Source organism: Anabrus simplex, chromosome 1 (genome assembly GCF_040414725.1).
Source record: "Anabrus simplex isolate iqAnaSimp1 chromosome 1, ASM4041472v1, whole genome shotgun sequence".
In the NCBI taxonomy this organism is placed as follows: Eukaryota; Metazoa; Arthropoda; class Insecta; order Orthoptera; family Tettigoniidae; genus Anabrus; species Anabrus simplex.
The window spans coordinates 454,118,776-454,146,401 of record NC_090265.1 but is presented as its reverse complement, the minus strand read 5'-3'; the positions used below and the strand labels follow the sequence as shown (position 1 = coordinate 454,146,401).

At 43.0% G+C, this 27,626-nt stretch overlaps 1 protein-coding gene across 3 annotated transcripts in view; it reads left to right on the top strand.

Moving 5' to 3' along the window:
* Positions 1 to 27,626, top strand: part of Lmpt (Limpet) — a 1,284,547-nt gene that overhangs the window by 380,760 nt on the left and 876,161 nt on the right. The window contains exon 1 of one of the 3 annotated variants that reach the window (XM_067135222.2): positions 15,582 to 15,617. The exons of the other annotated variants lie outside the window; for them this stretch is intronic. Coding sequence (XP_066991323.1) covers positions 15,597 to 15,617 — 21 coding nt within the window. The 5' untranslated portion in view covers positions 15,582 to 15,596. Of the gene's footprint in view, positions 1 to 15,581; positions 15,618 to 27,626 lie in introns of those variants that run through there. 3 annotated transcript variants of the gene reach the window in all.

Genomic DNA, 27,626 nt, shown 5'->3' with positions numbered 1-27,626 from the left:
AGATAGTCTGATATCTGTCTTCATTGTGAAGGTAGTCCAGAGTTCAGAGTTATTTTTCTTTTGCCCCCAGGATGTTTTTGGACGCCAATTTGAAGTTAGGAGGGAGCTGGAAGACGCCAGCGGACTTGCAGCCAAAGGAAGTAGGTTATGAGGACATAACTACTCCGCTAACATGGCTTATGCAAGAAATTAGTTCAGTATTGACCTAACTGACTAATGCAGCAAGTTGCAATGGAGGCTACCATTCAGAGAGCGGGTGCGCTTTGTCTCCTTTCGGACGCGCTTCGTACCCAACATTTATTTGCCGATGCCACCAAGGCTTCAGTCGTCCCCAAGACTCGGTCGCAGACTGATCCTGAAAACAGATCACCAGTCCTTGATCTCGCATGGAGTTCGGCTGTCACCCCGAGGACATCACCAAATACGACGAAGGTGTCTTGCTTCCTTGACCTAACGCAGGAAGCTTTTGTAGAGGTGATGGCCCCTCCCCGCCATCACCCGTGGCGACCATCCAGTAAGTCGATGCGCTTTGTCGCCTCCGGAATCCTTTCGGACGCGCACCTCATCCCGTGTATTTGCTAATATCCCCGAAGTTTCAGTCGTTCCTGACACTCGGGACTGAATCCTCAAACAGAGAAAACCCTGTTCTGAGGAACAGTAACCTCGTGTCGAGTTCGGCTGTCACTCCGACGATAGCTAATACAACGGGGGAGTACCAGCTGCGATCGCAGCAGGCTTCCCCGTAGTGATGGCCCCTCCCCGCCATCACCCGTGGCAATCATCCAGAGAGTCAGCACGCTTGATCGCCCCCGGAATCCTTACGGACGCGTGCTGGGTGAACGGGGAATAGCGAGAATCTTTCTTACCCTTCTTTACTAACTGAATGCGGACTGCACAGTAAGCGACCTGTTCAACAATGGTATGTTTCTGTCGTTTGTTGGTGTTGACTGTGCTCCAAATGTGTTGTGACTATAGAGCAGAATGATGGCTTCTCCCAATCCCATTATTTCATAACAGGTCTTAAAATTATGTAAGGAATAAGGCCATAGGAATAAAGTTTTCTCTCGTATATCATATTGATTCCTACCGTAGAATTGTTGAATTGGGTTGTGAAACTCATGCCTGCTTTCGCATTCTATTCTGGACATACATTCCTTTAAGAATATCAAATGCTATAGTAGTGTTACCTCAGTCCTGTAGATTGTGTACCACGCTCAATGAACAGTGATTACTGATTACTATGTATCGCATGCATTGCAAGCTGCCATTTCCTCAAACATTAATACATTTTTGTGGCAATAATAAGTTTGTACGTTTCCTTAGAAACAAGTCCGACATATAAAGCTTCCAAAAACTTAACCCTAACATTATTTTCAGTTATTCAGACTCAGGGCACTTCCTTCGTGATATACAGGCCGTATCGAGGCTTACATCGACCCGAGAGTCCACATGCATTTGTCCCATAAAATCTAAATACTCCCTTTAATAGCTACATAAAATGTTCCCCTTTCACCTTATATCAGAAGCAATCATAGATAACATGTTAAATTTACCGTAATTTTAACATCATATGTACAGGCTTCAGTTCTCGCTTATTATGTTTAATTTCAATCATCATTCAGTGCCGTAAATTAATCCATTCCTTTCGGGAAGAATCTGGGAATCTTATTGTTATACAAGAACATGAGAGCCCTAGGGGCTCTTAACTTGCGAGCGTGCGTTGGCGGCCAAGGGGCCCTTTTGTGTAATGGCATTATTTCCACGTGCTTGTGCCAGGCTCCTCACTTTCGTCTATCATCTCCGACCTCCCTTGGTCAACTCTTGTTCACTTCCGACCCCGAAGGTACTAGGTTCCCAAGTTCTACGGGGTCTTTCATTTTCACACCCTTCGTGGCCCTTGTCTTTCTTTGGCCGATACCTTTGTTTTTCGACGTGTCGTATCCCTTCCATTATTTTATCTCTGATCAGTATTATATAGAGGATTAGCAAATATATCCATGCTATGCTACGGTATTCTACATTGTATACGGATGTCGAGGTAAATGCAGTAATTTTTTTAATTGCATGTCTCGTAGCGTTATCCAAGAAACAGCATGGGGTGATCCCCGTGCGTTGTTTCCATTGTGAAGTGCGAGTTGCGGAGTTGTGTTGATAATGACAGGCCTCCTTTTCCACTGCCATTCTAAATCGAGTTCGGGAGTTTCTATCATAACGTCAGGCTCACTTGCCTACTGCCATTCACAGTCGAGTTGGGGAGTTTTCGTTACGGTGGCGGGCTATTTTTCCTACTTCCAGACACGTTCCAGTTGAGGGGATTTCATTATAATGGCAGGCAACTTCCCTACTGTCAGTCAAAAATAAGTTGTGCTGTTATCATTATAATGATAGGTCCTATCCCTAATGCCAGTCAGCTTACTGACAGTCACACACGAGTTGGTGAGTTTCGATTATAATAGTAGGCCACTTTGCTTAATGCCAGTCGCATTTTTTTACTAGTGGCTTTACATCGCACCGAGACAGATAAGTCTTATGGCGACGACGGGATAGGAAAGGCCTAGGAGTTGGAAGGAAGCGGCCGTGTTCTTAATTAAGGTACAGTCCCAGCATTTGCCTGGTGTGAAAATGGGAAACTACGGAAAACCATCTTCAGGGCTGCCGACAGTGGGATTCGAACCCACTATCTCCTGGATGCAAGTTCACAGCCACTCATCCCGAACCGCACGGCCAACTCACCCGCTCAGTCACATTGTAGATGAGTAAATTTGTTTATGATGGCAAGCACCCTTGCCTACTGCCAGGGAAGAACGGGTAGGGGAGTTTCTTTCAAAATTGCATGCTCCCTTGCCTTCTGCCAGTTAAATCGAGAAGGAAATTATCCATTAAAACGGTAGGCCCTCCTTACTAATGCCAGTTACACAGGAGTGGGAGAAGGCCCCCATTCCTACTGCCAGCAGTCAAAGTCGATGTGGGGAATATTGATTACAATTGCAGACGCCCCTTCTGCTGACAGTCATTATTGATTTGTAAATTATAATGGCAGACACCTACTTCCTACATCGCTACAAATCGACTTCAATGAATATATAGATCGACATACGAAAGTATATTCACTTTTACAATATTTCGGACCTTCATTTACAGATTAACTGCTGCTAAATGGCACGTCATATCAACAAACGGATTGCACCATAAGACGCCCTTTTAGCGATCTACGTGGTTGATCTTATCACATTTTCTCGTTTCAGCTCTATTTAAGGGTTATATTAAGTTAGAAACTTTGAATAGGTCGAAATTTGGGTACAGTTTTCATACACTGCGTTACTTTCCGGATACTTAAGCGACAGCTAGAAACATAAAATTTGGCTCACGTATGGTTGCTGGGTGGGCTAATGTCCGTGCTAAATTTGATTATTCTGTCCTTACTATAAGTGTGTCAAACCATGTAACATGCGTGTAAAAAGGACAAAATGTACACAATATCGAGAAATACAGCCAAATCTAACGTATAAGTGATAGAGATAAGACAAAAAGTCATAGCACCAAAGTTGTAGATCACTGAAAATTGAACTAAGAGTGGCTTATTAATTCACGTCTATTTTCAAAACCGACTTTCATTTATATAGATGCAACATATAGAGTTAATTCATGTATGAATAGGAAATTCCCCAGGTTCGTGCTTCCATTTGAGATCTACTTTGAAGTCCTGAATATAATCGATGTGAAGGTTATATGCTAATGCACTTCACTGCCTTTCACTTTATAGAACAGTAAATATCTAGCTTCAGTTGAGATTGAGCTTAATTTTCTAACAATTGCATGTCTCACTGTTTCTCCTTTTAAGAATTTGTGATCTTCATCAGTGGTCTCTGATCTATGTTACTGAGCTGGCCGTCCTTCCTATTCCTGCTAAGCAGTCCGTATTTCGTTTGACGACGTATAGCTAATTCGTTGCTCTGCTAAAGCCTGCAAATATTCCTCAGTGGTTAGGTTTTCTCGTCTAAATGAAATGATCTTTCTGTCAGTTTTATTGGATCCATCCAACGATGTTTCACTTAAACGGTACTATCTAATCCTCTGAGAGCAGAACTTTTGTGCACGATCAGCTTCACACACTCAGCGCTCTTCTAATTCTCTCAGCAGAGAGCCTCGCCTCGCACCCTGAGGCAGTCTTGCTTTGCTAAATGGATTAGATAGTAGAGCGCTGGCTAGCCCTCCTGAGGTACTGGGTTTGATCCTACCGAGGTTGTGTGTGAAAGCTGGAAACCTGCAAAGCCCTAGATCAACACTGGTGTTCTCGCTGTGATTTGAACGTGGCTGTTATCTGCATCCCTCTCTAAATATCTTTCTAAATATGGCCGCGTTCCATCCGGCCTCACGTTCAGAAGCATTCTGAGAATCCTTAGACGTGGAATGGTGTTTTTAAGCTTTGAACGATATTCCAAGGGGGCAGTTCATGTTTTATTGGCCATTGTGAAAGGACCCAACTCTGAAAAGTGTCACAACCTACCCTCTGACTCTAAATAACTTCCAGTTAATGGTACTTTATGTGAGTTAATCAGCGAAATCATAGACTGCAAAGGAAACAATACACGAAAGAATATCACTCATAGAATGGAGAGGTCAGATTTCGGGTTTAGCGCTCCCATATATACGGAGAAATTAAGGTAGATTAAAACTGTTAAGAAATTTGACAATAACTGAAGATAGGATAATATCTGAGGACATCCGGATAGGACATAAATGTAAATATCATGTTGATGTATTGGAAAAATTGAGTACCTCACTAAATTCTGATTATATGAATTACGGATTATTAGAAGTGGTAACAGAGGAGAAATTTAGGCACAGAGCATTTTAAGTATTGAGATAAAAAGATGACTTAAGCCTGAAGAGGCAAGTCAGAAGCAAGAAACGGAAGTAGAGGGGAGATACAGAAATTACACCAAACATCTTATGGTGTGAAATAGTGGGCTACACTCCGTGATACTAGCCACGCTTAGTACTATTCGAAGACGATTGCAACCTCCAACGGTGTTCTGCAAATATCCTGCAGAATGGCAGCTTGGTGCCTCTCTCGTCTTCTACACAACAAATAACCAGGAGTTTACAGGAATGATGACGAAAATGGCATTACGTTACTTCTGTGCTGGCAAGAAGAGACGTTGCCATGGCAATCGATAGATTCGATGTCGGTCTGCGCAAGTGTCCGTCACTCGCTGCAGAGCATGAGACCCGTAGAAAATAGTCATTCTTCGTCATTTGAAGAGTAAGCGAAATTATGTAGAGAACAAAATTAATTGATTTTAAATCATATACGTATTAAGACCTGTTCCCGGATAAGTAGACCCTAAATATGACGTTTGGTCGAGATCTATCTAGCCATTTCCCCGTGATGGCAGGACAAACAAATAGACACAAAAGCTAAAAACTGCTGATGATACAGTCTTGAGTCGACCTAATACGGATAAATATCTTTAAAAAAATGGCAAAATGAAGGAAGTTACTGACAATGACCCCCTACATCTTTCTTTATATAGATAGACTAGCTCTTAACCGTGGCTTCCCTCGCGTGAATTTCGTAATTTGATCAAATGTAATCGTTCCTCGGTATTGCACTAAGACATTATCTGAAAATTTCTAAAGTATAAACATTCGCCTAAAAATTGTGTTTCATTTACCCCAACACCTCTTTGTAAACCACCTTTGTGGTATTGCCTTTTGGGACCAAGGTGATCAGGCAACTGGCAGAGCTAACTCTGGAACACGATATATCGAAATGTCCATGTAAGAAACAGTCCTCTCTCAAGTCAAGTCAATTAATAGTCATGGCAAAGCACACCTTGAGAGGGAACTGTGTTCTTTTAAACTCGAACGGATATTTCGTTGGGGTTAACGAGACTTGGGATGCAAACTGTCTTCCCACTAGAACACCCAGTGATTATTGTAGCTTCTACAATGTTTTATGCAAAGCTTTTACTTGCAGCCTAGTTACATTGCACAATTGTCCGACTCGTTGGCTGAACGGCCAGCGTACTGGCCTTCGGTTCAGAGGGTCCCGGGTTCGATTCCCGGCCGGGTCGGGGATTTTAACCTTAATTGGTTAATTCCAATGGCACGGGGACGGGGTGTATGTGTTGTCTTCGTCATCATTTCATCCTCATCACGACGCGCGGGTCGCCTACGGGAGTCAAATAGAAAGACCTGCACCTGGCTTGCCGAACCCGTCCTGGGATATCTCGGCACTTCATTGCACAATTTAGGTGGATTAAAATTTCTTAGGAACACTACAAGTGCTCCGATTTTAAGAATGAGTTTATGTGATAAAAGAGCAGAAAGATTCACAGTATCAAGAGATTCTACGGCGCCACCCGTTTGGATCACTGAGTCAAAAGACCTGTATTTAACGCCTTGTTCTTCGACGGCCTTTAATGGAATGTGATTAATTGCGGCTGCTTTATCGCTCTTCGGAGTTAAGATGGCACGCTCGGTCAACCATTCTGTGAGATTCCCCTTGATGTTACTTATATCAGAATATATTCTAGAAATTAACTCTGAGGGGATGGCGACTTTACCTTCCATAGAAGGGCAATTTCCATCGCGAAAATCCCAGCAGATGTCTCACCTTTTAAATTGACTCTCATATTTTTATGAAGTACAAGTTTCCGGATATTTTGCTGCAGATATGAAGCCTTTCGGCACGATTTGACTTCATCTGCCCGTGTACCCCTAGGTATGACGGGTTATGTTTGGCGAAAATCTCCAGTTAACAACACTGTGACCCTTCGGATCAAGCTATTGCTTTATCTGCTATCTTGTAATGTTCTACTGAGAGCCTCAAATCCGCCCTTGTGAACCACAGTGCATTAATTCCAAATTATAAGCTTACACTCTTACGAAACCAATTTTCACGTATGTAACATTTTCAGTTTTTGAGATGTAAGTATCCTGTTGATATAGATGTTGATTCCCATAGGGAATCTGAAATATTTGTCCTGAATGAATAAGTTTATAATACAAATATAAATGGTCCATTATTGGACATTATACATTTTCTAGCTAACTCATTCCTGGTTGCCAGCGTTTCGCCGTCGTGTGCTAGGCTGGGCTCATCAGTTGGTACTTAGCACACCTACCAAGACGCTGGCTAGTGCATACCGTGGAGGCCACTGCGTAGGCTACTTGGAGCCACCGGCAGTGCCAATGCACTATGAGAAATCATTTCTCTTTCGGTAATGTTACTAGGCGAGTCATAATCGGACTGTCGCTACATTTCTACAGTGTTAATATCTGCGGAGATCAAGGTACTAAGTTTGTTTTGTACAGAACAGCACTGGTTTCTACATCTAGCATGAGAGCCAATGTGTTACAAATTCGAAGGTGTGGTTATTTGCAAACTTTGACAAGTATTTATCAAGAAAATGGAATGTCTTCACACGAGCTTCGTTCGTCAGTCGTAGGCCACCATATTCGAATGAATCGCTTACTAGTCGCATGCGCTACGTATGAATCCTGAACCTACTGACTTAGTGATTCTTCACCCTCTCTTGACAGTTAGGTATTCACTCGATAATACTATATTATTTAAACCATAGGTGGGCAATGAGAGAACCCCGCTCCTTGAGCCAACGGCATGAGCCCTGTAGGCCAAGAATGGGAAGGAAGTGGTCGTGGCCTTAATTATGGTGTGAAAATGGGAAATCACGGAAAACCATCTATCTCCCAGATGACTTTAACAGCTTGTGCTGTAAAGACTAGAAGGCGATAGGCGGATTCAAAGGGCAAGCATAGCCACAGCACTGCACCTGGCTATTATACTAGCAAGATACCCGTGCTTCGCTACGGTATTATACTGAAATTTATAATTGAATGCTTATTGTTTTATATATAATCCTCCAAAATTCGCGATCTGACTCTTTTTCTAAGAGAATCAGCCAAAATTCGCGATATGACTCGTTTCTAATAGATTACGCCAAGTTTCCTCCCATTTTTCAATCTTTCCCTCCAGCAATCGATTTCGTACTTCTCGGGCTAGGTCTAGGTATTCCACCCGGTCAGTTGGGTCCCTAAATCTTTGCAATCTCTTTGCAATCTTTTCCTATAAGCATTTTTAATTTGGATCAAATCCTTCAGCAGATCCGGCGTGGTGTCGTCTTGGGTGCCCTGGCAGTACTGAACCCGCGGCCGGACTACATTCTTAGTCATTACCCGTCCAGGACCCATTTCCAGCGCGCTCCGCACATTTGACGACGGTCCAGAATATTATTATTATTATTATTATTATTATTATTATTATTATTATTATTATTATTATTATTATTATTATTATTATTATAGATGTTCTGGACCCCACAGCAAGATGCAAGACTGCTACTTGGCGGTAAATTACATCTGCTGCCATTGTCATTGTTGACAATGTGACCAGCACCATTGTCGCGCGTAGGCAAGTGTGCGGGATTTCTGGCGATACGAATGACATACTTCCGTACATTATTGACCTTATTATAGAGGTGAAAAATTTGACGGTCAATGTCATTCCTATCGTTTATTTCAAATGTATTCAAATTTTTATTTATATGCCAGGAAAATCTACTGTAATCTAAGAACGTTCTCCGAAGGAAAAGATGACTGTTGAAAACGAACCCAGGAAACATTAAAAATGATCGGTTTATGATCAGAATAAGTACGTCGAAAATATATAGCCTGTTTCCAGTCATTCGACAGGGTCAGGAATGGAATGAATAAAGCCCATCTAGCGGCGACAATAGGAATTGGGTCGGCTGCCTCCTCTGGGGCAATGATCGATGAATGACAAATGAAATGAAATATTGGACAGTGTTGCTGGAATGAATGATGACAGGGAAAACCGGAGTATCCGGAGAAAAACCTGTCCCGCCTCCGCTTTTTCCAGCACGAATGTTACATGATGTGACCGGGATTTGAACCACGGAACCCAGCTCTCCTTATAAGTGCATTATGAACTGTAAAATCAATTGGTCTCACCTCCTTTTACACCCCACCGCCGTTAAGTTTATTCCCCCCCCCCCCCACCAAAAAAAATTAAAAGAAGGCGTGTTTCTTTATGTTTAAAGGAGATTCTAAACACCAATGTTCACGTCTATTACCTTCAGTTTTGAGATATAAGTATCCCCATAAATAAAATTTCACTATTTTTCACTTCCTTTCACTCTCCTACCCCCTTGTGAATTTTCCGGCAAAAAAATACTTGTTTCTTTAATAGTAAAGGATCTTCTAAATACCAATTATCACGACTCTAACTTCTTCAGTTTTTGATTTATGTGTCCTCATGAAAGGAATTCAACTCCTTTCCACTCCCGCCCCCCAAGATGGTTTGCCTCCGAAAACGCGGTTTTTTTTTTAAAGGAGATCCAAATACCAATTTTCACGTCTGTACCAACTTTAGTTTTTATTGGATGTATGTATTCTCATACAATTAACTCAATTAATTTTTCAATTCTTTCAGCCCCCCTTCATTGGATTTTACGAGAATACGTGTTTCTTTACTTTTAAAGCAGATTCCAAATATCAAATTTCACGACCTGTAACATCTTCTTTTTTGAGATACCAGTAGCCTAATTAAAAGAATTCAACACCATTTTCAGTCACTTTTACCCCCCTCCACCCAAGTGGTATTTCAGAAAACTAAAAATGCACGTTTATTTTTAATAGAGATAAAAATACCAATTTTCACTTCTGTAACATGTAAAGTTTTTTTAGATATACTGTAGAAATTCTCATTTTAAACTTCAACCCCTTTTTACTTCCCCTTAAGTGGAGTTTCCAAAAACAAATCACCTATGTTTCTTTACATTTACAGGAGATTCCAAATACCCACTTTTTACGTCTGTAACATTTTACGTTTCTCAGATATTCTGTAGATATAGTCTTTCAACAAATTCACCCCAATGTGTCCCTCCTCTTGAACGACCATTAATTGGATTTTCCAAAAACAAAAAATACGTGTTTCTTTATTTTTAAAGGGGATCCCATATACAAATTATCATTTCTGTAATATCTTCAATTTCTGAGATATATGTATCCTCATTAAAGGCTTTCAACCCATTATTCATCCTTTTACGCCCCTCTTATTGGGATTTACAGAAAAAAAATATGTGTTCCTTTATTTTTAAAGGAGATTCTAAATACCATTTTTTGCATCTGTAAACTTTTAAACTTTTAAGATGTAGACACTTATTTTAAAAATTCACCCCCCTTTTCACCCCCCATTAGTTGGATTTTCCAAAAACGAAAAATACGTGTTTCTTTATTTTTAAAGTAGATCCCAGAAACCAATTTTCAGGTCTGTAATACAGGTTCTGAAATATAAGTAGCCTCATTAAAGGCATTCAACCCCTTTTTCACCCTTTTCCACCCTTCCTATTGGGATTTTCCGAAAACAAAAAATACGTGTTCCCTTATTTTTAAAGGAGATTCTAAATGCCAGTTTTTACATCTATAAATAAAAGTTTTGAGGTATAGATGCACTCATTTTAAAAATTCACCCCCCCCTTTTTCACCCTCCCATTAATTGGATTTTCCAAAAACAAAAAATATACGTGTTTCTTTATTTTTAAAAGAGATCAAAAGTACCAATTTTCAGGTCTGTAATATCTTCAGTTTCTGAGATATAAGTACCGGTATCCGGATTAAAGGCATTCAACCCCTTTTTCACCCCTTCTATTAGGATTTTCTGAAAACAAAAAAATACGTGTTTCCTTCTTTTGAAAGAAGATTCTAAATACCAATTTTTACATCTGTAAACTTTTAAAGTTTTGAGGTATAGATATACCCATTTTAACATTCCACCCCCCTTTTTCACCCCCTTAGCGACGGAATATCCAAAAATCCTCTCTTAGCGAGCACCTACATCTTAATATGAATATATCCCCAAAATTTCATTTCTTTATGTCCAGTAGTTTTGTCTCGGCGATGATGAATCAGTCAGTCAGTCAGTCAGTCAGTCAGTCAGTCAGGACAAGTTTTATATATATATAGATTTACGCAATACAATCGTACGGTTCGTTCGTCGTTCGTTGTCAGAGAATTACGAATCAGCAGTGATGAACTAGTGAACTGGGGGCTGAAAACTCTCAGGGGGTCTATCCTCATTTTGGCATATCTCATCGGAATAAGATCAACTGGCCCCAGGTCCGAATCATACATAATTTTTAAGTTTTGTAGGAATTATTTATCAAGTTCTTATAACTTATATAAATGTTTTTGTAGCTTTTAACTTCACTACATTAGCGGCCGATGACCTAGATGTTAGGCCCGTTTATACAACAAGCATGATCATCATCATAACTTCACTACTTTTTTGAATTATTTAAAAACATACATTCAATTTCACAATCGTTTTACACTTTTCTTTAAAAACTATTTATTTTTTAATTAATATTCACTGTGTTCTGTGTTCTTTGTATTCTAGGTGAAGGAAGAATTCATAATAAAAATTCTATATTCCTAAACACCCTTTTATGTTGGCCTACTGTATTTCCATGACAGCAGGCAGCGGTCAAATGAGTATTTAGTTATCAAGTGTCAACATAAGTAATTCTGTTTCCTACGCATAACCTAATTAAATGAAAGTAACTTAATTAAACAATTACTTGGCAAATTACGTTTTCATACGCGAAATAACCTATTTTACATAAAATAAACTACTTTTGTTTCCTCGCCATGATCTTTTTTATGTTTGCTTTACATCGCACCGACACAGGTAAGTCTTATGGTGACGATGGTATAGGAAAAGGCTGGGAGTAGGAAGGAAGCGGCCGTGGCCTAAATTAAGGCACAGTTCCAGCATTTGCCTGGTGTGGAAATGAGAAACCATGGATAACCATTTTCAAGGCTGCCGACAGTGGAGTTCGAAACCACTATCTCCCGGATGCATGCACACCGCATGGCCAATTCGCCCGGTTCACTATGATCTAATGCACTGAATAGAACGATACGTTAGTCACAATAAAACTGTTAAAAATTTAAATCTGTTTTGATACACACCTCTTCATTAGTTGTAACTGCAGGCCGCTGCCAGGCTACACATTCCGTCTGCTCCTTTACCTGCTTGACCTGGAGCGCTACTCATCGAGCCGAATAATGTACTCACCTTTGATTTAAGCCCTGATATTTAACCTATGTCACTGAATGTTGGAAATCAAACCGAATTGTTGTTATTCGGTAATAACACAACACGAATTGTTTATAAAGGCGGAAGGTACCTCATGAGGGGGACACTGGTAAACACTAAGCGGCAAGATAATAATGTTGTTCCCTAGGAGCATATCCTTTTTCCCTTTATCTTACTTAAGACTATTACCTGTTCACCAGAAACCTAAATTGAGAAAACACAGTACATAGGCTTAAAATAAATCATTAATTGAAATGAAGCAGGTTTGGCATATGTGTAAAAGAAGATTTGGGGCCGACTACCAAAGAAATTATGATGATGTTCGATGTTACTCTACGCAACAGAGATATGGAGATGGGCGGAGCAACCAAAGCTGGGAAGAATACAAGTGCGTTACTTAAATGGATCTTGGCACCGGACAAATGCACATCAAAGTATATCGTATTGGAAGAAAGCAGAATGGATGACATCGGAATATATATCGGATTGAGAGCAACAAACTTCATAGCAAAGATACCGCAAAAAAATATCATCAAATATAATACTTACGGAATGCTTGAAAGAAATAGATGGCAGGAAAGAAAGCGTACCCAAATGGGAGACGATACGATGGGGATATTATAACCGAAACGGCCTGTCACCAGAAGAAGTCAGAGGGAGGTGGGGACAAAAGGAAGAGGTTTTTGACAGCTTGTGCAGTTGTGCAAGAGGGACAAGAACAGGGCGCGAAATCAGAAAAGAATGGCGAGGGGGGTGGAGGAGGGGGGGGGGGGAGAAGGATCGTAGGGCTAAACTACTAGTGTTTATTTCAAACAGTATGTGGTGGTATATAATACCCTTCTAAGTAAATTACCCCTCCCCTTTAAAAAAATAATTTAAAATGTTTTGGTTTGAACTCTGTTGTTATAACAAGAACGATGTTCAATGGAAAATTATTCCCGGGTTTCAGATGGACTTGCCAGAACGAAACATGAAAAATAGGTTCGATTCCCACCTCAGCTATCCTGAAAGTGATTTTCCATGGTTTCCCACTTCTCCAGGCAAATGCCGGGATGGTACCTAACTTAAGGCCACGGCCTCTTCCTTGCCTCTTCCTTGTCTATCCCTCCCAATCTACCCATCCCCCCATAAGGCCCTGTTCAGCATAGCAGATGAGACCGCCTGGGTGAGGTACTGGTCATCCTCCCCAGTTGTATCCTCCGACCCACAGACTGAAGCTCCAGGACACTGCCCTTGAGGCGGTAGAAGTGGGATTCCTCGCTGAGTCCGAGGGAAAAACCGACCCTGATGATTTCATTTACAATACCACAAACATCTCTGTATTATGGATTATAAGTAACCTATTCTTCCACGCAGTTAAAAGTGGTTCACAACGCTTATAATCCCTGTACCTAGATATAATATTAATAATGTAATTGATTTTACTTCCCACGAACTACTTTTTAATGATTTTCGAAGACGCTGAGGTTTTGGAATTTTTCTCCCGCCGGAGTTCTTTTACGTGTTAGATCTACCGACATGAGGCTGTCCCGTTTTTCTACCGGGTCGGCAAGTTTTTACTACCGGATGTCTTTCCTGACATTAACCTCATCAGAGGAGGTAATGCAATTAAATTAATGACGTGGTATATGAAAGTAGGAAAGGAGAGGGTGAAACCCCGTGCCGACACCTAGCCTACTCCTGTCGAATAGCACTAAGAGGTCTGCTCTAGGCTAGCGTATTTGATCACCTTCAAATGCTACTTGACTGAGCTTGCCAATTTGATCTCAGAAAATCAGTGCTTTGCGGTCTGAGTCACTCACTGTAGTAACTGAAGACTTTTGTGGGGAGCTGGCACTATATAGAAGTGAAACATGGAGGTAACTGATGCAAAAAGAAAGAAAATAGAAGTTTTTGTAAGGTTATGTGAAGAAAGTTGAAGGTGAAATGGATTAATCAGATCATGAATGAAAGTGGTGCTTGCTCATGTTAGTGAGAAGAGAACGATTTCGCGAAATTTGATCGGAAGAAAATAGAGCTTGGTAGGTCTCATCTTGGTACGTGCAGGAGTTGTTTAGTTGATTTTGAGGAAAGTAAGATAGGGAGAAGCCGAGGAATGAATGTGAGTAGATCTGGGCTGTAACAGTTCAGAGGTTACAGAGGGAGATGTATCGGAAGAAATGCCAGAAATATAGATTATGTTTGTTATTTTAAGTAGCCAAACGTCGAGGTCATCGGCCCTTGCGAGATATGGTAGCCGAGCGGCATTGTCGCTGGATTCCCACTAAGGAGGTCGTGGTTCGTATCGTGGCCAACAGTACATTCCTATTGTTCAGATTCCACATTAAACTGGAAGTCCCGTGACTATGATCACCATGTTAACAGTAGCGTAAAACTACAAGCTAGCTTGCTTTAGATAAATTTATCAGAATTGTAACAACAAAACGGTGAAATCAAATGTAGTATGGATTTTAGTGCCTGGAGTGTCTGAGGACATGTTCGGCTCTCCAGGTGCAGGTATTTTTATTTGACTCCCCTAGGCGACCTGCGCGTCGTGATAAGGATGAAATGATGATGAAGACGACACATACATCCAGCCCCGTGCCAGCGAAATTAACTAATGGTAGTTAAAATTCCCGACCCTCCCGGGAATCGAATCCGGGACCCCTCTGACCAAAGGCCAGCACGCTAACCATTTAGCCTTGGAGCCGGACAACGATATGGTGAAAGATTATTTACCAGTTTAGAATATTTCTGATTAGTTTTCTCTGGAAGGTTCTGGTTACCATACTTGGTCTTCGCATCTACCCACTGTAATGTGGCAACTTGCAGTGCGACGAATTAAGATTAAGATCATTTCTCTCAAGAGATCTTCATACACGATTTAAAAATAGCTTAATATTCTTGTTCCCAAAATAGACGAACACATAACACTAAAACGCGTGTTTTATTATCGTGTTCACCACAGAGAAGTAAATATACCCACCGCAGCACAGTGTGTACATGAAGCCCAACATGTTGCAGTATCCTGGTAGCGAAGCTCCCTTGCTAAATATACGTGGTCTTCGACCCTCGGACGTAATGAATGAATCGCGATTTATTCGAGGTGCTTCATTTTATTAGATGACAGCTTGGAACTGATCTTCAGATGTAGATTCCAGCTTGTCCGCAAGGCTTCTTGTTTTATCCAGCTGTTCAGTTGGCTACCATTCAAAAATTGCTTCTTTTTTCTTTTGGTTAGCAGACGCCAAATTAAACGAAAAGAAAAACGCGCCGGTCTAAAAGGCGTCCCTCATTGGCTTACCAGTAAACGGCACGTAGAACACGATAGGCACGTGGCCTTCCCGCGTCGTCTTTGTTTGTGTTTTTCTGGCTTGTGAAACTGTCAACATTTTGTGTACAGTATTTCCTTGTGCTGAAGAAATGTGGTGCCATTAGAAACTCATCAGCTGTCAGTCGTTCTGGTTGCATGACTTGTTTAGCATGCTGGGTATGTAAGAATATCATTCATGATTTGGATTCCCAGAGAAATGGTGATCGTGCCGTACGTTCTGTGGTCAGCTTCAGCGTAAAACTCACCCCCATTAATAACTACGCAAAGAAAGGGCATTGCACATAATCATTGTTCAAGTTCCTACTTTTAGATATCTCTCTCTCTGAAACATACGGCACGGTTATCATTTCGTGTAATATTTATAGATTGTTTTATGGATGGTCTTTATCGAAATGTCGAGGCTGGTTTAGAATTTCTGAATATTTCCTTTAATACGGTATTTCGTAATTTATAACTATTAATCCTGGTCCTCAGTATGTCTCAGATGGTTATATGTAAACTTTTCTCCACTGCATCGTTGAGAGGAGTCTGATGTCTCCCCAGATCCGCCAGCCGGTATCATATGTTTCTGTAGGCCTACTTCAGCCCTACACAAGCACTTAGGAATAGAAGTCATTTCCTTCAAACGTCGGGAGATTAATCTAGATCAAAAATAAACAGATACATATCCGAAGGTTTCTATCTGTACTCTGACATCACATATGTAATGATCAGCAGACCTGACTTCGAGGACGTCTCTTCTCATCAATCATCACTTATCTGCATTTAGGACTGTCGCCCATGTGGCAGATTCCATATCAGTTGTTTATCTAGCATTTTCTTACAAGATTTCAAAACATCTCCTCTGGTGAGTTATTCCAGTCCATAACTCCTATTCCTACAAACGAATATTTGCCCAAGTTGTCGCCCTACTGTATATTCCAACTTCATCTTCATATTAAGACACTTCTAAACGCTCCACTCAAGCTTATTCATATACTACTGTCATCTCCACTGACAGCTAGGAGCATAACGCTTAGTTGAACAGCTTGTCTCCTTACTCTCATGTGAGGTGAATGGAGGAGAATAATGGACTCTGTTATGGAGGGTAAGAGAAGCAGAGAGAGACCGATGCGATGACGTTTAGACTCAGTTTCTAACGATTTAAAGGTGTAGAACTAAATGAGGTCACAGCACTAGTTGGAAATAGAGGATTGTGGCGACGTTTAGTAAATTCACAGAGGCTTGCATACTGAACGCTGAAAGGTATAAGGATGATGTATGTGTGTGTATGTATGTATGTATGTATGTATGTATGTATGTATGTATGTATGTATGTATGTATGCATGTATGTATTTTTCAAACACCCTGCAGAAACTATTACTATCTGATTAGTTGCAGCCACACTCCGCATGCCTTTTTTTAATTCATAGATTTTATTGCTCTCCTTGTCCGGCTCCATGGCTAAATGGTTAGCGTGCTGGCCTTTGGTCGCAGGGGTCCCGGCTTCGATTCCCGGCAGGGTCTGGAATTTTAACCATCATTGGTTAATTACTCTGGCATGGGGGCTGGGTGTGTGTGTGTCGTCTTCATCATCGTTTCATCCTCATCACGACGCGCAGGTCGCCTACGAGCGTCAAATCAAAAGACCTGCACCTGGCGAGCCGAACATTCCTCGGACACTCCCGGCACTAAAAGCCATACGCCATTTCATTTTTTTCATTGCTCTCCTCGAACCTTGAAATTTTTGTGATGACGTGAAGATAAAGAAATATCAGAATATTACAAAGAAATGCTCCGTACCCTAGCGAAGAAGGCGTTCACAATACGTCCAACAGTCCTTTTCCAGACTTTGGTAAAGTGCTTCACCTCCTAACTTGCATCGCTTGAATTTCTTGATACGATATGAAATACACTCATATTCATAAAAACCTTGAAAGACTAGAGATAGGAAGTTCATATTAACAGGACATGTGCATTAGTATGTTCTGAAGAAATAATTAGCATTTGAACCATGTCGGCCCTCAGGTTCAAGGTACACATCGATATCTCGGCGCACCACTACCGAGAAGTAAAATGTGCCTGCGGCTCTCGTTGTCGCTATAAACCGAAGGTAATGGATCAGTGTGACTTGATCAGACGTGCAGGATGCCTCGCAGACGTATGCGAGAACCGTACCGTCAAATGGGTGAATTTGAAAGAGGGCGCATTATTGACACGAGAGAACGTATGCATCCATCCGGGAAATTGCTTCTCGTGTGGGAAGAAATGTGTCGGCAGTGCAACGGGTGTGCACATAATGTGTCAAAGAAGACCGTAATAGTTTCTACAGGGTGTTTGAAAAATACATACATACAACATTATAGATCGTTATGCCTTTCAGCGTTCAGTATGCAAGCCTCTGTGAATTTACTATACGTCGCCACAATCCTCTATTTGCAACTAGTGTTGTGGCCTCATTTAGTTCTACACCTCTTATCTTTAAATCGTTAGAGATGGGTCTGGTCGCACCACACAGACCACCCCCCGAGAAGATTGACACCTCATCCGAATGGCATTGCAGGACAAATCTGCGTCCTCCTCGGCTCTGACGCAACAGTGGAACAGTGTAACACATCGTACCCTATCAGGACTGACAATCCATCGCCGTTTATTACGGTCTGGGTTACCGGCGCGTCGTCCACTTTTCCGCCTACCTTTGACTAACGTGCACAAACATGCTAGACTGCAATGGTGTATATAACGATGTCAATGGGGACAGGAATGGCAGCAGGCAGTATTTGCGGACGAATCCAGGTTCTGTTTGTTTGAAAATCATGGCCGCATTTTGGTTCGCCGCAGACAAGGGAAGGGGGGAGGCGGTTTGGCATCACACTGACTGCATTCGCACAAGACATACAGCGCCAACACAAGGCCTTATGATGTGAGGTGCTATTGGGTACAACCACAAATCGCAGCTGGTGCGTGTCCAGGGCACTGTGACCAGTTTGAGCTACGTTAATGCCATCCTGCGACCCGTAGCCATAACCTTTCTGCACGACACCCCAGGCGCCATATTTCAGCAGGACAACGCGCGATCACATGTTGCTGCACGAACACGTGCCTTCTTGTTGTCACAGGATGTCAGACTGTTGCCCTGGACCGCCCGATCACCGGACTTGTCGCCAGTCGAAAATGTGTGGGATATGGGGGAACGACGGGTGCGGCGCAGTGATCCAATAATAATAATAATTTCGTGTGGCTATTACTAGCCGAGTGCAGCCCTTGTAAGGCAGACCCTCCGACGAGGGTGGGCGGCATCTGCCATGTGTAGGTAACTGCGTGTTATTGTGGTGGAGGATAGTGTTATGTGTGGTGTGTGAGTTGCAGGGATGTTGGGGACAGCACAAACACCCAGCCCCCGGGCCACTGGAATTGACCAATTAAGGTTAAAATCCCCGACCCGGCCGGGAATCGAACCCGGGACCCTCTGAACCGAAGGCCAGTACGCTGACCATTCAGCCAACGAGTCGGACAGTGATCCAATGCCAACCACCAAAGATGAACTGTGGAACCAGGTGAATGCAGCATGGATGCCTATACCCAAGGACGCCATTCGCGCCTTATACGCGTCGATGCCATCACGCATGGAGCAAGTTATCAGTGCCCATGGAGGACCCAGTGCCTACTAGGTAACAGGACATATGCTGAACCTAGGGGATTAAAATTGGACATGGCATTAATGCTATATTTTGGCCGAAATCCTCATTTTCCTCCACTCCGAGTGCTATTAAATAATTTGAGGTTCCCTGTTATGTTCTATTGGTAACGTGCACTCACTCAAGAAACTGTTAATTATTCTTTTCTCAGTAATTCTATTTCGCAACATTTTTCACACATGAGGTGCATCCGTAGCTCAGGCGGCAGCGCGCCGGCGTCTCGCTGCTGGGTTCCGTGTTTCAAATCCCGGTCACTCCATGTGAGATTTGTGCTGGAGAAGGCGGAGGCGGGACAGGTTTTTCTCCGTGTACTCCCGTTTCCCTTTCATCTTTCATACCAGCAACACTCTCCAATATCATTTCGTCTGTCAGTCATTAATAATTGGCCCATAGAAGTGCGTCAGGCTTGGGCAGCCGGCAGAGTTCCTATCCTCGCCGCTAGACGTGGCTTCATTCCATTCCCGACCCGGTGAAACTGGAAACAGACTGTGAATTTCCATTTCACACATGAACTAAGTTATTAATACCGCTTTAAGGAATCTTATCACATATTTTATACATAGTACAAGTTCAGTATCGAGATTTCGTTGTGATCAGTGGAATAAGTTACGAAGGATTTCTGCATTGTGCACTTAGTGTGCGCTGCTCACGTCTTTCACGACTGGCTCTACAGACTTACTTAGTAATAATTGGCAGTCATTAAGCCGAAACTCAAGGCAATGTTCTGAATTAGTCTGTGCGCGTAGAAACTACTACCTACGTCTTTTAAGGTGGCTGTTCCAGCGATATAATTGTAATTATTGTATACCTGAAAATGAAGAATTGTTTTCGATTACCTCTCGGAACGAGTGTAGAACAACCACAGGGGATCGTGGTGGTGGTTCTAAGGGAAAAATGAATGATATACTAATTCTTTCCTAGCCTTATCTGGGGTTGGCACTGATGTGGATTAAGCCCAGTTTTATGGCCAGATGCCCTTCCTATCAGAAGGGATGATTTCACTATTCGACAATGCTGTTCTTATCCATTATTTTCCTTAAGACTGGTCATGACTCCCAACCGCATATGGATATGCAGTCCATCAGAACAAATTTCATTTCGTTCATATTCCTGTGTAGATCTGTAAAGGAAAATGAACCTTACCGTACTGTAGGAATGTGTGTTTGTGTGGACTATTTACGCACTCCTACAGTATAATGCATTTAAGGTTCATTTTCCTTTACACATCTGCAAAAGAAAATGAGCCTAACGAAAGTTACTCTGATGAGCTGCACATCCCTACGTGGCTGGGAGGCGTGACCAGCCTTAAGGGGAATAATGGAGAGGAAGATACGTGGTATTAGAACTATTGCTGTTGCTTTACGTCGCACCGACACAGATAGGTTTTACGGCGGCGATGGGATAGGAAAGACCTAGGAATGGGAAGGAAGCGGCCATGGCCTTAATTAAGGTACAGCCCCAGCAATTACCTGGTGTAAAAATGGGAAACCACGGAAAACCATCTTCAGGGATGCCGACAGTGGGGTTCGAACCACTATCTCCCGGATGCTAGCTCACAGCTGCGCGCCTCTAACTGCACGGCCAACTCGCCCGGTGGTTTTAGAACTAAGCCGTCGTATTGCATGTTTCATTGGTGGTTAGTAGTGTGATGTCTTGTTTGTAAATGATACGTGTATTAAGGCGATCACAAACACCCAGCCCCAGAGTTAGAGGTATTAACCAAGCGTGGCTAAAATAGCTAGCCCGGCTTGAAATCGAACCCGGGGCCTTATGAGCCCAAGGCCGCTACGCTAATCATTCAGCAACGAACCATATCAAGCCAGTACTAATCTTAGAAGACAGATTTTTCTATTTGTTTTACGTCGCACTGATACTGACAATACTTACGGCGACGATGGGATCGGAAAGATATAGGACGGGGAAGTTAACGACCGTGGCCGTAATGAAGGTGCACCCCCTGCATTTGCCTGGTGTGAAAATAAGAAACCACGGAAAATCATCTTCAGGGCTGCCAAAGTTGCGGGCTCGAACTATCTCCATAATGCAAACTAGCAGCTACGTGACCCAAACCGCGTAGCCAACTTGCACGGTCTTATAGTAAGAAGTAAGAGTTCTGATACTTCAAAGAATTAAAGTAACCGAGCTCGATAGCTGCAGTCGCTTAATTGCAGCAAGTATCCAATATTCGGGCGATTGTGGGTTCAAACCCCACTGTCGGCAGCCCTGAAGATGGTTTTCGTGGTGTCCCATTTTCACACCAGGCCATTGCTGGGGCTATACCTTAATTAAGGCCACGGCCTCTTTCTTCCCACTCCTAGCCCTTTCCTGTCCCATCGTCGCCATAAGACCTATATGTGCCGGTGCGACGTGAAACAACTCGTAAAAGAAAGAAAATTTAAGGTATCGTCGGAAAAAGAAATGCCACAGGAGATTTGGAAATGAAAGACTTCCTCGGCCTCGTAAACAGTGAACTGTCGAAGTTGGGAAAGAACAAGAATTGAACAAGGGGGGTTGAGTACCAAAGATATGTAATAATGGCATGTAGCCTCCGAAGAGGTCTAGTGCAGGTCTTTCGTGTTAACGCCGTATTGGCAACCTGCGCGTCTGTGAGAATGGGGCCCTGCCTATGATGAATTCTAGTGATGAAGACGGCACACACCCCCCGCCTCCGAGCCATCGGAATCAAACAATGAATGTTAAAATCCCCGGCCCGGCAGGGAATCGAACTCGCGACCCTCTAGACCAAAGGGCAGCTCGCTAACCATTTAGCCATGGAGCCGGACATCAGAGATAAAAGGTAGGCAATCTAGTAATGATGTGGGCCTCCTGGTCTTCAGTCCATGGTCTCTAGTTGTGAGTTTCTGAGAGGAGTCTGCGCTGAACAACTCAACCTCTGTTTCTCACTAGAGGTGTGACAAGCGGTTACTGCTACAAGAAAGTACTGTGAAAAGTAACAGTTAGAAATAACGTCCAACGTTACTCACCTTTTATTGGTCACAGCCTGGTCACGGCTTCAAGCTTGTCTCGTTACAGCTGTGTTGCGAAGTCTCATTCATTCACTCGCACATGCGCGCACGCATCACTACGCGGTTGAAAGTCTGTGCAGCAAAACACGCATTCCTATTTGCTATAAAGTTAACGGGAGGCAGACAACGGATGAAATGATAAGACAACATAGCGTCTTTTCTGAAATCTAGAGGAGTGAGTTTGACAATGCCCCGATCAAGGATAGAAGACAAGAAAACATGATCTGTCCGCCAAACTTCGACACAATCCGGTACAAGAGGATCGATAAATTAAAATGAAGTAATGTTATGTTACCTATGATATCAATATGGAAAGTTATCATACTAATTTATTTATGGTACAACGAAAAAAATTATATCTGCCAGGCTGAGTGGCTCAGATGGTTGAGGCGCTGGCCCTCTGACCCCAACTTGGCAGGTTCGATCCTAGCTCAGTCCGGCGATATTTGAAGGTGCTCAAATATGTCGGCCTTGTGTCGGTAGGTTTACTGGCACGTAAAAGAAATCCTGCGGGACAAAATTCCGGCACCTTGGCGTCCCCGAAAACCGTAAAAGTTGTTAGTGGGACGTAAAGCATGTAGCATTATTATTAGCAGCAGAAAAGTTATAGGGTGAAACTTATAATGATATTATAATGTAGGTAGCCCTGTGCGACGTCTGAGTCAGTGATTACCCCTGAGCAGTTGAATATTTCATAACAGTTTACACTTTAGTTACCAGTTAACAGCAGGTACTAAAAAGAATACACTATAGTGTATTTGACTTAAAACAATCTTCTACGAAAGCGCTCTCCCTTGGATGACTATCTGAACTCTGAAGGTCACATCCTGTGTCTGTAAGCTGCTACTAGTAACAGTTCCCACTTCCCATTTGCTGTTTTCAGTAGTACGTTATTCTGTTGTCGTTACTTGGTAACCTGTTATTGTTTGTCCTCTTTACATTTGTAACAGTGACAGGCATGTCACTGCGACAAAGTAACTGCTACGTTATTTTTCAGCCATCTCTATTTCTCACTGCTAATGCACTTGTGTCGTTCTGCTCTCTACTAACAACTCATGAAAGCTAAAATAATAGTGTTTGCCTAACCATGTTATATAGCCGAGTGGTTAAGACCGTTCTAATATTCTAAGATATACAAAACAAACCAAACCAAACCCCAATGGCACTACAGCCCTTGAAGGGCCTTGGCCTACTAAGCGACCGCTGCTCAGCCCGAAGGACTGCAGATTATGAGGTGTCTTGTAGTCAGTACGACGAATCTTCTCGGCCGTTTTTCTTGGCTTTCTAGGCCGGGGCCACCATCTCACCGTCAGATAGCTCCTCAATTCTAATCAAGTAGGCTGAGTGGACCTCGAACCAGCCCTCAGGTCCAGGTAAAAATCCCTGACCTGGCCGGGAATCGAACCCGGGGCCTCCGGGTAAGAGGCAGGCACGCTACCCCTACACTACGGGGCTGGCATTCTATGATATACCGTTCGCAAATCCAATGTTCCATGACAGAAGACACTACGTGAGAATGTTCTTGGGTTTTCCATTCTCACTTCAGGTAAAAGTCTTGAATCGTATCATGTTTTGAAGTTCTGCGACATTTGATGATCCGAACAATTACTGTTACTTAACTACAGTACAGATTATAAGACAGCTCCTACACTGGAAAGTCAACACCAACTACTATACTTCGGACCGTGATACAGTATCAACAGGCATCATCATCCTCTTGACACGGCACACACAAAAGTGGACATACTCTTCGCCGTTGCAACTTCCAATTTTTGCTCGGCCGGGCGGCCTTCATCTCTACTTGCCACCTAGCCGACCCTAATCAGCATATAGGTTGACGCCTCGTTGGCTGTTGATCTCCCCACGACCATGGCCTATTGTATTATCCCCGGAGTGGATCCAGACATCTCCGAAGAGGATATCATCGATGACCTTCTCGCCGCTGACTTCCCGGTACATAACGCCTACAGACTGACGGTTGGCCACACCTCTACACCCTCTACGCAGATTCTAGTGCATCTCAGCGGAGAGGACGCCCTCCGCCGCCTCTTCGCTTCCGGCGCGACGATCCATTGTAAGAAATATGCAGTGGTGCCAACCCCTCCGGACATTCAAGCCCAACTCTTCGAATCACCAACACTTGTCCCAGTTTTTCACGAGCCCTAATCCTGGACGACGCTTCAGTCATCAACACCCTCCTTCCCAACAACCACCACCATTACCACCACCACCACGCCGTCCGCTAGTATCCTTTGTACTCTTCCTGTCACAACAGTTACCACTTGTCACCCATCACCTGTTATGTCGTCATCTCTCCCAATTTCTTCGTCCACTGCCCTTCAGCAACTCCCTGCTAGCACGCCGGACTCAACTATCGCCGTTTCGCCATCGATATCTTCGCCAGCCAACACCGCAGCAGCCGCCGCCCAGCCATCCTCGACCCAGTCATCTTCACAGTTCCCTCTAGCTGTGTATAGCTGTGTACTACGTGGAATTCCACCTGAAATTTCCGACAGGGACATTCTACAAGAACTTCGTGCAGCGGGCATTCCGGTCCGACGTGCTATCCGGATTCGGAACGCCCGTGGCCCAACATTTCTGGTTCGGCTCCAACTGTCTACATCTGAGGCCGTCCTCCAGCTCATCAACACCGGTGCCAGTGTCCACGGCCAACATTATCGAGTGGAACCCTCTCAGTCCCCACCCTCACCCGGTCGCCAACCCCCTGATCAAACGTCTCGTCGCCCCCGGCCAGTTCCTCCTTCTGTTTACCTATCTCCACCAGTGTGTCCACCCCTCCCAACATTTGAACTCCTTCGTCTTCTCACCGCTTCCCTCAATCATATGACAGCCACCCTCCATCTCTTCACCTTGCACCTTTACCCCGGCACTTCCTTCCAAACTTAATCTCTCCCCCTTGCACAACACCTTTTCCCTCACACCCTTCCGTAATTCATCTGTGTGCTTTACTATGTACTTATGAATTAAATAAAACGTTGTTCAATCCCTAGGCATAGACATAATTCCTATCCCATCTCCTACTTCTTCACATCCTTTACCCACCTCCTTCTTCCATCACATCTCCCCAACCTGCCCGCATCTCTTGGCCAGAGAGAGGGCGTTACCCTCTAGGTGGCTCGCCCCACCCCTTCAGGGTGGGGAATGAAAGCATTGTTAGTAGTAGTAGTAGTAGTAGTAGTAGTATCAACAGAGGTCAAATTGGGAACCATTTGAGTGCACACTTGGTAAGACCAGTCAAAACTAGACCCAGTATTTCGATAGGGTAAAAAGTCGGTCTGAGTGCGGTATTGTGCCGAGTTGGTTAGCTCTAGCATGTTATCAAGTCATGAACCCGGAGGCTGGTTAGATGCTCAGACAGCTCCACCGAAGGTTAAGCAGTTGTACGGAAAGCACAAAAACCAATGACAGTGTTAAAATGAGGCAAAATGAGAAATGAAATAGAGTAATTTTCCTCTCCTTTCCTCACTGAGCCAGAAAGTGCTGTAATAGCATCATGGACTGTGTGAGTAGCTCCTTTCACAACATCCATACGCACTCTGAATGCCACTACATAGCAGCGTCCATCCTGACACAACCATAAATGAGGGTGAGCCTTCAGTGGAAGTTTCATCGTCCTTTGGCCTGTGCCAAGTGTCAGACCCAAATATACCGCATTTATCAGGAAAAAAACCAGGCGGAATCCCAATATACCAGTTCAAATATTAATGAAATTCCACACATTATTGAAGTGTCCTGTTTTTTACATTGATATTTACCATATTCTGTTAAATGAAATTGATTCCTTCTTTTTTGAGACTATGCTGTTAACTATCGTATAGGGTGTGTTACAAGACGTGTGCAATACGCCATGTGTGCTGTGTCCTTGTATGCAAATCGAAATACGTAAGAATTTTTTTTTAATTTCTAAAATAAATGGTATTGCAGATGGTCTTGTAGATGAACAAAAGGATGATGGCGAGGAGCGTTCCAAGCGTCAAAATAAAACTAGTAAGAAATAACACTGCAGTGCTATATTTAGAATATGAACCTACACAAGTTATCACATTTATCTCGTCTTTGTTATTCCGATATCGTGTATCGTTTTGAATTTTAGCGAGAGGTTTAAGGCAGCATCTCATTCTTGCAATCACATGATTTTTCAGCGAGTATTCCATCCTACGACCATGGGGATTCGAATCCCACTTGTCGAGATGGTAAGCAAGCAATTAATCCACTGTGTTATCACGCTACATATTCCATGAACGTGTTAGCAAGTAGAATTATCATAGATATAATTAAAGTTGGCTGAATACAAAAGAATCACGGAGAAGAGTTGACAACTTTTGCAATGTCATAATGCGCTCAGTACAGTGTTAATTAGCACTAAATGAATATAACGAACCACGTCATAACCACACGTTATGTCATCTCTAGTGCATGTACAGTATTAAGTTTTGAATATACTGGTGCATGAGAGAAATTCCTTCTTCTCTTAACCCATTTAGGTGTAGTGTCCATCATCACGTACACAGCTGTTATGTTTTCTATGTTACACGTGTCGGATAATATAGTGGCATCTGTCAAGAATGGGTTCAAAGTAGAAGAATAACGAAAAAGAAAAGCTTGCATATTTGACAAAAATTCAGTAGGTAATATAGTAACTTCTTTCTTTTCCGATTTTATACCAAACCAAACCCCATGGCACTACAGCCCTTGAAAGGCCTTGGCCTACCAAGCGCCCGCTGCTCAGCCCGAAGGCCTGCAGATTACGAGGTGTCGTGTGGTCAGCACGACGAATCCTCTCGGTCGTTATTCTTGGCTTTCTAGACCGGGGCCGCTATCTCACCGTCAGATAGCTCCTCAATTCTAATCACGTAGGCTGATTGGACCTCGAACCAGCCCTCAGGTCCAGGTAAAAATCCCTGACCTGGCCGGGAATCGAACCCGGGGCCTCCGCGTGAGAGGCAGGCACGCTACCCCTACACCACGGGGCCGGCACCTTTCCGATTATATATATATATATATATATTTTTTTTTTTTTGCTAGTTGTTTTACGTCGCACCGACACAGATAGGTCTTCCGGCGACGATGGGACAGGAAAGGGCTAGGAGTGGGAATGAAGCGGCCGTGGCCTTAATTAAGGTACAGCCCCAGCATTTGCCTGGCGTGAAAATGGGAAACCACGGAAAACCATTTTCAGGGCTGCCGACAGTGGGGTTCGAACCTACTATCTCCCGAATACTGGATACTGTCCGCACTTAAGCGACTGCAGCTATCGAGCTCGGTTCCGATTTTATAAGTAAAATAATGTATTTAATGTTACATAATACTGTAGATGATTATTTGGATTTATAATTGGCATTTTGAACAATACTTAGATACATCCGGTTGAAAGGAGGCATTGATATGTCTCCGTGTGTGTTGAACGTAAACATGAACGTGGCATATATGTCAACAATAT